The sequence below is a fragment of the Beauveria bassiana genome (genome assembly GCF_000280675.1).
Source record: "Beauveria bassiana ARSEF 2860 unplaced genomic scaffold BBA_S00012, whole genome shotgun sequence".
Taxonomy (NCBI): domain Eukaryota; kingdom Fungi; phylum Ascomycota; class Sordariomycetes; order Hypocreales; family Cordycipitaceae; genus Beauveria; species Beauveria bassiana.
In genome coordinates, this window is record NW_007930847.1 from 340,110 (window position 1) to 355,843 (window position 15,734).

The window sequence follows — 15,734 nt, forward strand, 5'->3', positions numbered from 1 at the left end:
GCGCGGCGCCGTCGTCGACGATGTCGAGCTGCCGGCCGAGTTTGACCGCCTGCCCGCGTGGTACGACGTGGTGCTGGCGTGCGAGGGCGGCGCCGCGTTTCTGCCCGAGTACCGCGCGCACCGGGCGCATCTCAGCGCGCTGCTGGCGGGTTTCGCCGAGACGAGCGGCGGCTACTCGCACCGCGAGTACCTCGAGGCGCTCGACAATATCGCGGCGCTGCGGCCGCGCGCGGACGCGCTGCTCGCGGGCTACGACGCCGTGCTGACGCCCAGCGCGCCCGACGAGGCCCCGCTCGGCGCCACCACCGGCAGCTACCTCTTTTGCAAGATGTGGTCGGCGCTGCACGTGCCGGTGCTCAATATGCCCGGGTTCCAGGGCGTCCACGGCATGCCTGTCGGTCTGTCGCTGCTGGCGCCGCGCTTCAAGGACGCGCAGCTGCTGGCCGTGGCGGTGCCCGTCGGCGCACTCTTTGAGACGGAGGGTGGCTGGACGCGGCGCGTGCATCATCATCATCATCATCATCATCATCATCATCATCATCACAAAGCGGCGCGGCGAGCGAGTATTACGGGGACTGATGATGGCGATGATGATGGTGACGAAGCGGTAGAGGGAAAAAAAAAAGCCAATGGCGTCAGCCACAACGGTATGGATCACGAATAAAATTAATTTCGCTCTCTCGGAGAGCATTTTTATACCAGGACTCAGGTAGACTGATGCAGACGTGGTCAGCAGCTGGCGGGTTCAAACCCCGCCTATAATTACAAAAGAAAATTACAACATGGTAATACAGGCCTTGTACAGGAAAGAACATTGTTCTGTTTTTTTTTTCTTTTCTGATTTGGGATGTTTTTAATGCTTGTTTTCACTTTGCACCTTGTACGAATTCTTTTTGTGAGGATGAGGAGATGTGGAACAAGAAAACGGCAAAAAAAAAAAACTTTGTTATATATCGCAGACTCCTGGTTTCGATATCAAAGGTTGAGCTCGTACCAGATGCCCAGGGCTAATTCTTTTTTTCTTTTCACACGCCAAAGTTGTAGTAATGCATATATGCTTTGTGCATACGACTTGTGCATACGAGACAAATACAGAAAAAGGGGGACATATTCATCAAGTGTGGACCAAGTCTTGTCAAGAGGAGAGAAAGAGAAAAGGTACAAAAACAATTCCGTCATTCATTACGTTGGCTCATTGACGAGGAGCCATGGCGTGGTCAATGCATCCGGCGAGCTATCAGAGGTTAGCTGATGATCCTTTTTGTGAAATTTGTGTGTTTGTCGCATGGTACGTACGCCTTCTGGATAAATGCCCTGGTTGCCAAGATATCGGCACATGCTCCTGACAAGCTCGACTTGGTCGTCGGGGCCTAGTCTGGTAATGGCAGCTTCCAATACAGTGCCAAGATCGACCTTGTAGACGGCAATAAAGGTGTGAAGATACATGTACGCAAAGAAACCCATGATGAATTGGCAATCCATGCGGTCGGTCATGCCGCCGTGTCCGGGGATGGAGTCGCCAAAGTCCTTGATCTTGAAGGTGCGCTTGAGTCCCGACGCGAAGAAGCCGCCAAAAGGTGCAATGAGCGAGGCAAACGAAGCCAGAACAAAGGTATGGAGTTGAATCGGAGCAAAGGTAAGAGTGATTGTGCGGTGCTGCGGCAGGAAGAAGAATTGCGGAACCTCATAGGTGGCGGGCAAGAAGACGGGGTTCGGGTTGCACTGCAGGCCGGTAAAGATGTTTGCGCCGAGATCGTTGACGGGGCAGATGAAGAATTTCGACTTCATCATGAGGTTGGTGAGGAAGATGCCAAAGATTACCGTCATGATCCAGGCGCCGACGAAGCCCTCGACCGTCTTCTTGGGCGAGAGCTTGATAAGCTGGGTGCGGCCAAAGGCGATGCCGCAAATGTAGGCAAAGATGTCGTTGGTGATGACGAGAGAGGCGGGGAGGAAGAACCAGATCATGCCCTCAAGGATATTGTTCATGACAAAGTGCGCCTGGACGACGATGAGGTAAAGGGCCATGTGCGTCCAGGCAAAGTTGGTAAACTGGAACTTGTAATGACCGGCCTTGAGCGAGGCGACAAAGAAGACGAACCCTAAACGAGTTAGTTGGCTTGCAGTTGGAAGAGGCAGATTGCGCCGGGGTGGGGGAATCGCAAGGGGTTTGCGATGCTTGCTCACCAAAGACGTAGAGGATAAAGCTGATGAAACGGTGATGGGTAGCGAGGGGAAGCAGCACCTTGTCAACCAGAACAATATGCTTGAAATAGTAGATGACGCTCTCGCCGTACAAAAAGTACATGGTGGTAGCAAGCCAGTACCAGTTGAGGCTCTTGGTCGATCGCAGAGAGCGTGCGCGGCTGGGTACGTTGGCAATGGCAATGACCTCCTTGAAGGAGATGATCTGGACGGCGGTGACAATGGCAATCATGTAAATGTGGCCCATGAAGAGGGCGCCGAAGAAGACTCCAATCATGACAAAGGTCCATAACGTGCGCGTCCAGAAGTTTGCCTTTTTCTTTTCGTACTCGGCTCTTTGCTCCTCGGCGGTGGGTGGTTTCTATCGAGGCGAGGAAGCGGGTTAGTTTTTGAAGCGCAAGCACGCAGCTAGGGGTGGGGAGAGTGGTTGAAGCCAGAGAACAGCAAAGACATACCTCGTCGACAGTCTCGAGAGTCAGTTGAGGCTTGCTGCGCGAGGGAGAGCCATCCTCGCTGACGTCGCTGAAGCTCGACCGACGACCTTCAGAGCCGCTGCCGTTGCCGGACTTGTGGGAGAAGCGGACGCCGCGCTTTGGTCTAGTCATTGTTGGAGGATTTGTGTGTGTATTGGCGTGTAAAATAGGCCAGTCCGGAATTTGTAGGACGGAGACGCTCGATCGCTCTCGAGGGAAGACGGAGCGAGCGGTTGCTGTTTATTTTCTTGGGCGACTTTTGGGGGGGGGGGGGGACCTGGCGCGAAAACCCAGGCGGCAGCGACGATGATGCGGTTCAGCACAAGCTTTCAACGAGGCAGCAAAGCTTGGTTCGGCGACGACGGAAACAAGTGGCAACGCAGCTCCTTGGCGGCCACAAGGTCGAGTCCGGCGGGGAGGGGGGGAGGTGAGGCAAAGAAGGAGGTCGTCGAGGAGGAAAATGTCGATGCAAGAGGGCGGACGGGGAGGAGAGTTGTGACGTCGAGATATGGTGTTAATAAGCGCTGACCCGGGATTTTTTTTTCCCTCTCTCTAGATTAGCTTTGCCTCGTTCCCAGTTTTTTTTTTTTTCCCTTCGAGTTGGGGGAGTTTTCCAGAAGAGCTCAAGCCAAGGTTATTAAGGTTACTTTCGGGCTTGGGGGGGAAGAGGACGACGGCATGGCGGAGCAATCGGGTTGACTTTTTGCGGTGGAAGCGCCGGTGTAGCTTTTGCTGTTTAGTCAAGGTAGCATGGTGCTGTGGCTGGTGCAGGTGGGGGCATTGACGGGATTCCAGCAGGGTTGAGGTGTTGGAAATGCGCTGAAAGCTGGTTGAGTAGCTGTGGTTTAAAAAAGGTGGAGAGCATTGAGCCGAGGAACAAACGTGCACCTCTTCGTTTGATTGGGGCTGGAGCCGTGGCTGGGACCGGGGCTGGAGGTGGCTGGAGCTCGAAGCTTGCGACTTGTGAAGATGGGAGATGCAGGTTGCTGATGATGAACAGAGAACATGCGAAAGAAATGCAGTGAAGAAGAAGGGAAAGAGATCAAGGCCACACTTCAAGTCATGGTAATTCGCGGATTTTCGTTTACCATAAACGTCTTCAACTAACTATGCGCACACTCGTGCCGCTTATCTTACCTTGATACCTTGACCAATTTGGCCTGTGGAGTTGCCCAAAAGTCGCGCTGTGGCTTATTCGGCCTCAACAAGATTGGCTGGGTTAACAAAGAATCCATCACGACCACGGCGACATGGATTCCCCTCATTTAAATACAATACAGTTTATTCTCCGGTGTAGCAGTCGGACGTGGCAAGTGGCATGCGCGTGATCCAGTATGTGCTGGGCCGAGATGTAGATTGAGGGGTATTATAGCTTTCTCTCCCATCAACAGCACTGAGAAAGTAAGGTAGCGCTGTTACTACGCCAAAGCCACACCAAGCATGCTGTGATCCCCTGTCTCTCCCTGTAATCTCCTACTACCTGACAAACAAACAACAAGCAACATCTCGACTTCAACCCCGTGCCCATCAATTCCCCCTCTGCACACCAACCGTCAGCAGCACTAGACACCACGATATCCTGTGGCCTTGGACCCTCGAGCCTCTTACGAAGTAGTTACAGAGTACATGCATGGATCTTACACTGTGCGGCCGTTAAAACACCATCCACCCAACAATTCAACCAGTCACACACACACAACACGCTCATCGTCGCCGCTACTGCATAAGCCAAGCCTTGCTGCAAAGCCTAGTTACCCACACCACCTCTCAACTGACTGCCGCCAACGTCATTCGCTCACTCAATCGCAAGTAACACTATCTCGACTTTCTCTTACAAGCTCGTGATTACTTCCGACCGGTTGCAGCACCCCGGCATATAAATACATCCCACCCACCCACTACCACACCGTCGCCCTCCTTGCCCTCCTCCTCGCTTGATGCTGCCCATTCGCACCTTCGCTCGACCTCTGCGCTCGACCTTGACAAGGCAAACTTCCTTTGCGCATCGCCAGACCGTTGTTCTCCCCAGCCGCATCGCCGTCGCCGCCGCCACACGTCTCGCAAGCTCTTGCTGCAACGGCTCCCATCATTCTTACCCGCCTGCGACACCGAAAACCAAAATCATGGCTGGCGCTACCCCCAAGGAGGTTGAGCAGTACCTCAAGCAGTCCCACGACCGCATCTTTGAAAACAACCGCAAGTGGGCTGCTCAGAAGAAGGAGCAGGATCCGGGCTACTTTGTCAGCCTCAGCGCCGGCCAGTCCCCCAACTACCTTTGGATCGGATGCAGTGACTCTCGTATCCCCGCCGAGCAGATTACTGGTCTGGAGCCCGGCGAGACCTTTGTCCACCGCAATATTGCCAATCTCGTCGTCAACACCGATCTCAATGTCATGAGCGTCATTAACTATGCCGTCCGACATCTCGGCGTCAAGCACATTGTTGTCTGCGGCCACTACGGCTGCGGTGGTGTCAAAGCTGCCATGACTCCCAAAGACCTTGGAATTCTCAACCCTTGGCTTCGTAACATCCGCGACGTCTACCGTCTGCACGAGGAAGAGCTCGATGCCATTACCGATGAGGAGAAGCGTTATAACCGCCTCGTCGAACTGAACGTTGTCGAGCAGTGCCGCAACGTCATCAAGACAGCCGCCGTTCAGCAGTCCTACAAGAAGAACAGCTATCCCATCGTCCACGGCTGGGTCTTTGGTTTCAGTGACGGTCTCCTCACTGATCTCGAGATTAACTTTGAGGAGATGCTTGACAAGGTCCAGAAGATCTACAACCTTGCCGATGAGTAAGATCGCCACCAAACCTGGCCCACTCACAAGGAGTGAAGAAAAAATACAACAAAAAAACCAAATTTGCTCTGCGACGTTTGCATAGTACGGGAAAAGTGTTTTGGTGGTTGTAATACAGAGGAGTTTTCGGAGTACAGTCGGACGGGTCTGCCGTTGTCGCAGGTGTTGAAGCATGAAGCGGAATAAGCATAACCAGAGGAAGAGTTTGTACCTAAGTATTGCAGTAAGCATTTACCACTGCAATGTTTGCATCGCCACTAATCAACCTATAATTTCGTCGATGAGTACAAAAATTGTGAATGCGGCGTTGTGGCTGACCCTCGAAGCTAGCCTGATGACCACCCCCCCCACTAACAATGACGATTCGGAGGCCGAAAGCACAAGTTGCATTGCACTACTATTTCATGAAGCCGAAACAAAACAGCTTTATAGACCTGTACGTTTCGGCACAAATATAGGCGAGCGAAACATTTTGAGAGCTTTTATTGCTGAGTCTCTTCAGAGTACACCCTCCGAGTGCGGCGCAAATGGCTACACGTGACATCGCGACGCGTTAGAAGACCTACTCTGCCACTTGTCGCTACCAAAACGCGGTTTACGCGGTAGCTCTTACAAGGCCGACTCATCCTTGCAGCGGCGCACTATTTACGTCCCTAGCGACGGCCTAGATGGATCAATTTCGCTGGCCACTACTTTTCCAACATGGACCTGGATGAATTCTCCGACGACGGTCTCGACGATCTTCCCGAGAATGCTCTGCGCGAAATTGAAAATCAGGCCATCCAGCTCACGCAAGCGCAAGCACGGCTGCCCCAGGACCAGTCGAGGTCCTCAATCGACGCCCGAGCCCAACAATCCGATTACGGCTGGGAGGAAGACGATGACTTGGATACCGCTCAGGTTGTCAACGATGCCGGGGTGCCCATTAGTCGGCGGCCTGGCTTTCCCAAAACGCCTGCGCAGGTTCCCACCAACCCGCCACCGCGTCGAACCATACCACCGGTGCCTAATCCGCAATGGAATCCAACTCTGGCGCAGAGTGTCCGACCGACCGCGCCCATGACGCAACTACCTCCACGAGCAGGCATCGCCGCCGCCTCGCAGCGATTCAACCCCTCGCAGGCCACCGCAGCCGCCAGCCAGGCGCCGCTGCTGACGCAGACGCAGCCCGGCGACGTGCTGTCCGCGCTGCAAATTCGGATCCGGGCACTAGAGTACGATCTCAACGCTGCGCGCGGCGAGGCGTCTATTCTCCGCGCCAACTCGGTCAAGGCTCAGCGTGAGTTTGACGCTACCGTCTCGACGCTGAAGCGGGCCAACGCCGAGCAGCTCGACAAGCACAGCCGCGCGGTGGAGGCGGCGGCCGCAGCAGAGCGGTCGGCCAACACGGAGCTGCAATTTCTGCAGCAGGACATGAAGGAGATTAGCGACCGCGCACGGAGGAAAGATGTGGGCGGCGGCCCGGCCGGCAATCTGGCGACGACGCCGAAAAAGGCGGGCGGCAGGAGCTGGGGCTTGGCGGACGGGTTCGACGAGATGGAGGTGGCCGCGAGTCCGAGTAAGGGACGCGGGAGAGGACGGTCGGCTGGTTCTGTGGCTGCGAATGTGGGAGAGCGCACGCCGACAAAGGGCAAAAGGAAGCGACCGGTCTTTGACAGCCCTATAGCGGCTCTCGAGATTGATACCGCGGATACCATCATGACCGACGACAAGCCGGAGCTATTACAGCCTTCGCAGCACCACATTGCAGTTTCTCCGCCCGGCGCGCCGTACGAAGTTGGTTAAACTGTCTGACTTCTTAATTCATCAGAGTGCTAACACCATGCGCCGCAGTTCTTACAACTCATCTTAGATCATGGGAGCTTTCATCAACAACCACCTACTTTTGATATCCTATCTCGCTTTTCATTCCCATCCGACACAACATCGGCATCCCTAGCCTCCAAAATATTCGAACGACTTCCGCTCATGGGCAGTCCACACCGGTCCATGCAGCTGCAAGTTGACTTTGCTGAAATCGTTATTCTCCTGTGGAGTCGTTGCTTCGAAGAGCAATACTGGGCGCCCATCAAATACCTAATGCCGCTTCTTTCATTTACTTTTCAGCTTCATGTAACCTCGGTCGCCCCCCTCGTTGCTCGGAGCCTTGTGCCGATTGCGCAGTCAACTATTTGCCTCGTTGCCGACGCGCTGCAGTCACGCTTGCCGGACGGAAACTTGCCAAACCAGCAAGAATACAGATATTTCGAAGAACATATTGATACTTTGGAAGCAATGTCGCTTTTGCATATGTGCGCTCTTGCTTGCGCGACGTCGCACGACGGCGTACAAACTGGATCGGAGCATGGCCTTTCATCTTTTTGGAAGCTCATGTCTCTCGATATGGTGCTCATCCTGCTGTCGTCGAAGCAGCGATTTCACGACATTGTCAACATGCTAGACCTGCTGTCTACCTCTTCATTACCGGAATCGATAGGCCCCATCACAGATGTAAAAGACCCGGAGCTTGTTGCTCGCATCATCATTGACCACGTTTCAGCCAGGCTCATTGAGGGCCCGAGATCCCCTCACACACAATCCCAGAGAAAGACGATCCGGGCAACGGCCCTTCGCACCCTCATTGCTTTTGCTCGATACCCATTCGGCGCCTTGGAGCTTGCTAAACACGATAACGCCCTTCCCCGACTTATGACTTGCTTGAGCACTTCCATCGATGAACTCTACGACCAGCCCATCTCGTCTGCGCTGCTCCCCGAGCTACCTGAACTAGCAGAGGATGACGGCTACACCGATTTCATCTCGCACAATGCTGGCGCCGTGGGCGATGCGAGTTCAACGATGGAGCTGAGTCGTATCATCTCGCAATGCGTACTCCTCATCCATGCACTCGTCACGGATCCGCACACGGCCGACACGGCCGACATGAGCCGCAAGCTGTCCCTCTTTCACGGCGGCAGCCAGCGACAGCTCCTGGCGCTCGGCCGCCTAACGTTTGCGGAGGAGGACCTCGTCATGGAAGCTGCCATCGATAGCGAAATTGTGGAAGCGGCGCATGAGCTGCTGGAACTCGCCGTGTCGCCGGACGAAGGCGAAGTCGTGAGCGAGGCTTTCGGACCATGACGATACGGCGCATTATTCCACCACGAAAATACTACATAAGAATCTCTTTAAACACGCTTTGCTCAAGTCATTTCAGATAACAGCCAAAGGGGCATGACATGTCGATCAATATTGAGAGTACAGAAACTGTGCACCTGAATACAGGGAACATGAAACAAATATTATTATCACTGCCTCGATTCTCTGCGGCTCTACTGCATGGGTATGTACAACGACGAAGCTGCGAAGATTACGATGACGAGTGCCTCGAAAGCACATGGCGCGTTTCGCGCTCAAGAGTCAACGCCCAGCACACAAGCAAAGCCCATTTCGTTGACTGTTGCTGAAAAGAAACAAAAAGGAAACAAATCTTATGAGCTTTCTCGTATCACATTAATTCTTTCTCTTTCATTCGTTTTTTCGTCTGGTAGTTTAATGCTGCGGCACCCATTCAGGCCTTGGAAGCCATGGACTTGCGGATCGCCGCATTCGGGACTATCCAAGAGAGCCCCAAGTGAAAGGCGCCATTGGCCTGCAGACTGGCATCTTTGGTCCCCATGGCCATTTCCGTCAGGAAGCTGCCCAGCATGGACGTTGGCGAGTGGCTGTCGGGCAGCGCCGTCCGCACGACGGGACCCAGCACGGCCAGAGTCGCGCGGTAGAGCAGACCCGGATCCGGAATGTACGGCCTGATGGCGTCGTGCTGCGCGGCATCGACAAACGCGGGCCGGACGGCGTCGGCCTGCAGCGTGCCGCAGGACGCCGCGGTGAGGTCCGCCAGGCCCTGCTCCGTCTCGCCCTTGACGCGCGCAAAAGCGGCGGCGAAGCGCCCGGGCGTCTGCGTGGCGCCCTCGCCCGAGACGTAGACGAAGCGAAAGGGCCGCCGCGGCGCGCCGAACCCCGCAAAGACTGCGGCGGCGGCCAGCGCGTAGTCCTTTGTGATTTTCGTGTACTCGTCGCGGCTGACCTTTGTCTGGCTGATGCCCAGCGCCCACACGCAGCCCTGCGCGTCGCGGAGCTGCTCGAGGAGACTGGCGTCGTCGTATCGCGTAAAGTCGCGGTGGATGATGACGTGCACCTTGGGGCTCTTGGCGTCGTCGGCAAAGGGGATCGGCCGGCGGCTGAGGACGGAGATTTTGGTCACGGCTTGCGTCTTGATCATGGCGTCAAGCACAGAAGACCCGACGAGGCCGGTCGCGCCGGTGAGGATGAGATGCATGGCGTGGAGGGAAGGACGGGAGGGAAAAGCGAAGCTTGTGAAAACGGTGTGATGGGATATGGTGGTTTTCTTGATTGATGACCCATTGCTGACTTGACATCATGGTTTCCCGGATTGGCGTACTACGGATGAACTATAACACAGGTCGCCACTTGTCGCCGAAGCCTTGCCTAGATCGGGTTGGCCGGACCAGCCGCGGCGGAGCCCGCTGAACATGAAAGCTACTGGGCCGGAATTTTTTTTAACTTTTTTAGATCGCGCGGTACATGATAAGCGAGCACATGTGAAAATCAATTTGAAAATGCTGCTTTGCAAGTTTTGTCCAATCTACTCGAAGCTTTTTTCGTCATTTTCAAGTAGCGTTTGGCACAGTGACAAAACTTTAGTCAACTTTACTTAAACAGTTTCCTTGACATCCAGATATATATCGTCTATAGAGAAGAGGAAAGTACATGAAAACTCAAAGTTTCTAAAAACAGTGCTGAAATTTCATTTGACAACCGGTCGTTACGCTGCATTTCGTGTCCCCAAAATGTCGCCACTGTGCTGTGTTTCCTTGTCTATGGTGCTTTAGGCATGTGCAGCCCAGCACTAATGTACAAGTCTCTTTGACTCTTTGACTGCGTCGATCCCCCGGGGGGGGGGGGGGGGGGACCGGTAGAAATCATGAGCACTGAAATGCTGCGTTCTGAGACAAGACATGTCTGAAAAAAATCCGTCTCTTGTCTTCTTTATCATGTATGCACTCGCATTTGACGCTAGCTCGAAAAGCACAGTCATAGGCAAGTCTTGGTTGCCGTCGTTCCCTGTGCCGAACCGGGAATATTCCCATAGTAGCTGCTAGTGCTGCTGGCTGTATCGAAACAAATACTCCTCGAGCTGCCCTGAAGAAGGAAAGAAGAAAAGAAGGAAAGAAGAAAAAGAAAAAGAAAAGAAGAAGAAGAAGAAGAAGAAGGAGAAGAAAGAGCAGAAGCAAAGGAACCTCGTAAAGTAACTCTCATATATTACAAAAGCCAAAGATGAAGGAAGCTCATGGCCGCCGCGACTGCCATCTGAACACCCTGGTTGGGCATTAGCATCGCTGCTCCGGCCTTGGCGACGGCGGCATTCTGGCCCCAGATGACCTTTGGCGGTACTGCTTGGACTTGAATGTCATTGACAATGCTGTCCTTTTCCGGGCTGTACTGCTCAGGAGTGAATTTGCAAGTCTCCATGATGACATCCATATCTGCGAACCAATTGGTTAGCTGCGTTTTAAATGTAGCGGCGAGGGAGGTGAGTGAGGCGGAATCCATCAAAAGCAACCAAAATAACATAGAATCAAGATGGATACAAGAACATAATAGCATCATGCTATGGCGCAACTGCAGATGGTAACCCGCTTACCATTCTGTTGCTCCGAGGCCGTGGCGATGCAGCTTGAGCAGAGGGCAGCAACACGTGCCACATTGAAGCTCTTGTTCTCGCATACGCACTCCTCTTCACCATCTTTCATCGTCCACCCATCCTCATTCTTGTCAGGCTGTGCGCCACTGCTGTTGGTGTGATCATCGCCGTCATCGTCCCCATTGTCACCGTCTCCGTCGTCTCCCTCGTCACCGTCGTTCGAGGCATCCCCGGAGCTCCGCGGATGGCTCGAGGTCGTAGGCGAAACGCTCTCGCTTATCAGCTCCGTCATGGAGTGACTATCCTGTGGCACGTCTGACTCAGTTGACGTGCTTGTTGAGGGATGCTGCAGAGTCGGAGCCGAGGTGGCAACGGGTGGCGGAGGCGCCGACGAAGAAGAAGAAGATGATGGAGGAGGAGGAGATGGTGGTGGATGGGGTGGCGGCTCTTGTACGGGATATATTATTGTTGGCCGAATCTGTGTCAACTTTGATTGGCGCGGCGAATCCATAGTCCCTTGTTGTACGAGCAGCGATGGTGGGAATGATGTTGGCGCGGGCACAATCACGGTAAAGTTTCTCTTCCCAAGCTCGACTCCGTTCTTGGGTTGTCGCTGTGGCTTTTCTTTCCCGTCTGCTCCCGTATTCTGGTTCTCATTCGCCCTCTTCCGTCGGCTGTTCAAGAAGGAGGCCGAGTTCTCCTGACTGTTGCCGCCACTGCATACCGAAGTGAGCTCGACCATGGGGCCGCATATCGTAGCGCACTGTATCGGAATGCTCTCGGGCGGGAGCGCTTCCCCGAGCACGCCGGCAATTAGCACGCCGTTGGAGAGAATTAGTATTCCCGCATCCGTAGGCTTCATCTTTTCCCTCTCGCAGTTTGCACGCCGGGGCCTCTGCAAAAATCATGTAAAATGGGCGAGCACGAAAAGAGCGAAGCGTGCGTTGGCAGGGGGGCTAGAGAGGGTGTGTAAGTGAGGGAGAAAGCTCTCGAACCTCATGAAAACGGACAGCGCGGCCGGGAAAGGGGAATGGGCGGCTTTACAATGCGGAAGCGAACCAGTGGCAGGTTTGATGGACGGGTAATCGGGGGGAGTTTGCGCTCGAGGACGGCAAGGGTTCAGGGCAACGCTGGTCTGACAGGTAGCAACGTGAAACGGCTGGCTCAAACATGACCAAGCCAGGTACACACGCAGACCTCGACCATGATAAGCTGAGCGAGGGGCTAGATTCTTATGAAAGTCGTTTCTTCACTGATATTCGAAGCATAGTTTTATGTTTTTTATCTTCTAGGTGTTTTATACAAAGTTTATCTAGATGCCTTTGTAAATTCACAGCGTCATGGGTCGGTGAGGTTGCGAGGGTGCGAGCAACATGGTCAAGCGTTGGAACACAGAATGGCTGCGAGGGCCGCCGCTCTTTCACACCCGACATAATTTATTCATGACATGTCTTGAGGAAAAAAAATATGGGCTATGACGCTTTTCAACAGGGCAAGAAAAGCCAAGAGAACAAGCTTTCTCTTCTTCGGCCTTGCCGATGAAACACGAACACCACATCTACTGGCGACGTGGCACAAATCTGGGCAAACAATGAGCGCCAGGGCAAGCGGGTGGTTGTTGCGCGACGGCGACGAAATTTCCAACGGCATAGAAACTCAGAAACTTCCGCTTTGCCGCTCAAAATTTCCCCGGACAAAGTCAATGACGGACTCGGAAGCCCTCATCACCTCCCTCACCTTGGCCGTTGCAGGGATGCGGGAGTCGCTCATTTGAAACGCCGTCTGCGACGCGAGCGGTATCCCCCCCCCCACTCCAAGGACATTCTGTGCCTGTTTGATGAGCGGGAAAAAAAGATAAAGGGGGGGAAAGCGGAATTGGTGGACGGTAGAAACAGCATTGATAACGCGAGTCACAGAAAAAGAGCCCGATGATTCATTCACAATGAGCCGGGCGGGTAAGTAAGTGGTGGGAAGCGATAATGGCGGCCGCGTGGGCCCCCCGGCGCCGCTCCGCCATGAGCCGGAGCTGGGTCCGGCGATGAGACCGCGCGGTATATCTACACAATGTGGTATGGAACTTGGCGTCAGGTTTTTTTTTTTAAAAAAAAAGCAAGGGCGAGGACCCGTGAGAAAGAGACCAATATGAGGAGGATTCTAATTCGATGAGTCTAAAGCCGAAAAACTAACCCAATGTTTTGCTCCAGAGATTAGTTTTGCCCGCTAGCTAGCATGATTACGCTATACAAAAAACACTACACGCTGATTATTAGCGAAACTGAGTTTTGCTGTGTCGCCAAGCCTTTTACGTTGCAGAAACTACTACAACGTACTAAAACTCAAACACATTTGCAGAACAGGGAGACAATTCGTCCATGATTGACATGTTCTTGAGCAGGTCAATTTTGTCTAATTTTTCGTGAGCCGACGTCAGCGTACGGATGGAATTCTTGCTCTTACTTTCCGTCTCTGTGGTCAGCGCCCAAAGCAATTTTCCCTTTTGGGCGTTATGCCACGAAAAGGTGGAGACCGGATCGCTAGCGTATTTCTTTTCTTTTTCTTTTCTTTCTTCTTTAATATAAGACAATGTTCCTTGTCCATCTAGATAATGGTCGCTGTCCATCTCCTCGCACAGCTGTTCTATATAGCTTCATATGGTAGGGCTAAATGTCTTGGTGTGAAGGACGACCAAGTTTTTATGCATCTTTGTTCTCAAGGGAGACAAATCTTTTTCTCTTTCTTCAAAGGGTTTTGGCGCAAGACAACTAATAGGGTCACCAACTAATAGTTAGCAGAGTCGGCACAGGCTGCCGTAGTGCGCAAGCCATCCCAAGGTTTTCTCAGTTAGTGCCAACGCCACCGGCACAGCAGTTCCATTCAGCTGCCTAACTAGTTCTTCCATATCGGGCGTTATGTCGCGAAAGGCCCCAACGGGCGATGCGATTTCGCCCTGCTGCTCGCGGAGAGACGTAGACTCGGAAAGACTCGATCCTCTTCACATCCATCTATTTTGGGTAAAATGCAGCGAGGTATCGATTGCCAAATATATATATATATTAATGTAGTCAAAAAATCTCGTCCCCGTCTTTGCTCAGGGCGAACAAACTCGCCTCCGATCCTTACCAATACACTCCAGCCTATAAGCCAAGTACAGCGACACAAATCCAGCATCATGCCCAACGCGCACACTTCGGTGGCCATTGCTCAGGTCGTCTTTTACGCGCCCATGGTGCCGCTTGTCGTGTACCTATTTTCGCGCAATGCCCGAATTCGTCCACGCATGGCCTGGTGGCCGCTGATACCCTTTAGCTTGTGTATGTTTTTTGCCTTGTCTCGAATAACACCAAAGTAAGAGAGAAAACAAAAAGCTCACGCAAAGACTTGTTCACAGTCCGCCTTGCTGGAGGCATCGTCACCATCATTGCCGAGAAGCAGCCCAGCAACACGGGTCTCTGGATCGCAGCGCTAATTCTTCTCAACGTCGGCGTCGTCCCGCTCATAGTCGCCAACCTCGGCCTCACTCGCTTAATGTACGTTTACACGAGAAGGAAAACAAGAAGAGAGAAGAAAAGAAAAATGAGTGAGATAAAGGTTTCAAAAGTACTGACGACAAGCAGCAGACAGGATAACCATGCCTCCAAGCCCACCTACACCCACCTCGCCAAGGCTCTCCGCCTCCTCTTCCTCCTCGCCATCCTGCTCCTAGCCGGCGGCAGCGGCACCGCCTCCGTCAACGCTCATCTCAGCCGCGCCCTCACCCTCGCCGGCTACGTCGTCTTTGCCCTCGAGCTGCTGCTGCTGACCGCGACGCAGCTCTGGTGGTTCTTTTGCTTTTACTCGCCACCGCGGCACCGCGGCACCGCCCCGGCGGCGACGGCGGCGACGGCGCTGCTTCCGAGCAGCCGGCGGGTGCTGGTCGCGACGCTGGCCGCGTTTCCGCTTCTGGCGGTGCGCACCGCCTACGGCTTGCTCGAGGTCGCGCGGCAGGACGAGCCGGGCAGCGCGTGGAACCCGCTGACGGGGTCGGCGGTGGCGTTTGCGCTGATGGCGCTGCTGCCAGAGTATGCGGTGCTCGCGGGCTGGGTGTTCGTGGGGTACGCGATACCGGCGCGGCGCGAGGTCGGCGGCGGGATGGAGGGGGAGGACGACGGGCCGAACAAGGTCCAAGGGCGCGGGGGGGTAAAGGATGGAAAAAGAGGGAGGTTGTCGTGTTGAATGACTTTGATACCGTGGGCGGTATCTTGCTTAATGCCGTACATGATTCGAATCATGTATGCAGATTCTCTTGCACTCGAGCTGATTCAGTTCATTTCTTGCCCACATATCACTGAGCAGACGACAGACATGCACAAACTTGACGAGAAGAAATTCTGGATTTGTTTTCAAAGAGAAATCTCGCCTAATCTACAATTATTGGCAGGCCCTGCCATGCCTTTGAGACTCCGATTGCGTATGCAACAAACATTGTCACTCCGCGTGACGGGAAACAATATAAACAAGTCTGTACCGCTCAATGCATCTATAATAAAAGAAAAGGGGAGCATGATAAGAAAT

At 53.7% G+C, this 15,734-nt stretch overlaps 7 protein-coding genes across 7 annotated transcripts in view; 4 read left to right on the forward strand and 3 right to left on the reverse strand.

Moving 5' to 3' along the window:
• The window catches only part of BBA_04999 (amidase family protein), a gene marked incomplete at both ends in the record, with an annotated part of 1,705 nt that extends 1,041 nt beyond the window's left edge, over positions 1–664 (forward strand). The window contains one exon of the mRNA XM_008600096.1: positions 29–664. Within this exon, the coding sequence (XP_008598318.1) occupies positions 29–664 (636 nt within the window). The remainder of the gene's footprint in view (positions 1–28) is intronic.
• Positions 665–1,192: 528 nt separating this feature from the next.
• Positions 1,193–2,810, reverse strand: BBA_05000 (cytidylyltransferase-like protein; the record flags this gene model as incomplete). Its single annotated transcript, XM_008600097.1, has 4 exons — positions 1,193–1,234; positions 1,297–2,102; positions 2,188–2,566; positions 2,661–2,810. The coding sequence occupies 4 exons, from the start codon at positions 2,808–2,810 to the stop codon at positions 1,193–1,195; spliced, it is 1,377 nt and encodes a 458-aa protein (XP_008598319.1).
• A 1,805-nt stretch (positions 2,811–4,615) lies between these two features.
• BBA_05001 (carbonic anhydrase) lies at positions 4,616–5,479 on the forward strand (the record flags this gene model as incomplete). The annotated part of the gene is made up of 1 exon (XM_008600098.1): positions 4,616–5,479. The coding sequence occupies one exon, from the start codon at positions 4,616–4,618 to the stop codon at positions 5,477–5,479; it is 864 nt and encodes a 287-aa protein (XP_008598320.1).
• A 702-nt stretch (positions 5,480–6,181) lies between these two features.
• On the forward strand, positions 6,182–8,599 carry BBA_05002 (DNA repair protein Rad26; the record flags this gene model as incomplete). Its single annotated transcript, XM_008600099.1, has 2 exons — positions 6,182–7,255; positions 7,313–8,599. The coding sequence occupies 2 exons, from the start codon at positions 6,182–6,184 to the stop codon at positions 8,597–8,599; spliced, it is 2,361 nt and encodes a 786-aa protein (XP_008598321.1).
• A 430-nt stretch (positions 8,600–9,029) lies between these two features.
• BBA_05003 (nucleoside-diphosphate-sugar epimerase) lies at positions 9,030–9,797 on the reverse strand (the record flags this gene model as incomplete). The annotated part of the gene is made up of 1 exon (XM_008600100.1): positions 9,030–9,797. One exon carries the CDS (start codon positions 9,795–9,797, stop codon positions 9,030–9,032), a length of 768 nt encoding a protein of 255 aa, XP_008598322.1.
• Positions 9,798–10,801: 1,004 nt separating this feature from the next.
• On the reverse strand, positions 10,802–12,045 carry BBA_05004 (uncharacterized protein; the record flags this gene model as incomplete). The annotated part of the gene is made up of 2 exons (XM_008600101.1): positions 10,802–11,025; positions 11,184–12,045. The coding sequence occupies 2 exons, from the start codon at positions 12,043–12,045 to the stop codon at positions 10,802–10,804; spliced, it is 1,086 nt and encodes a 361-aa protein (XP_008598323.1).
• A 2,307-nt stretch (positions 12,046–14,352) lies between these two features.
• On the forward strand, positions 14,353–15,395 carry BBA_05005 (uncharacterized protein; the record flags this gene model as incomplete). The annotated part of the gene is made up of 3 exons (XM_008600102.1): positions 14,353–14,494; positions 14,572–14,710; positions 14,801–15,395. 3 exons carry the CDS (start codon positions 14,353–14,355, stop codon positions 15,393–15,395), a joined length of 876 nt encoding a protein of 291 aa, XP_008598324.1.
• Positions 15,396–15,734: the final 339 nt, after the last annotated feature.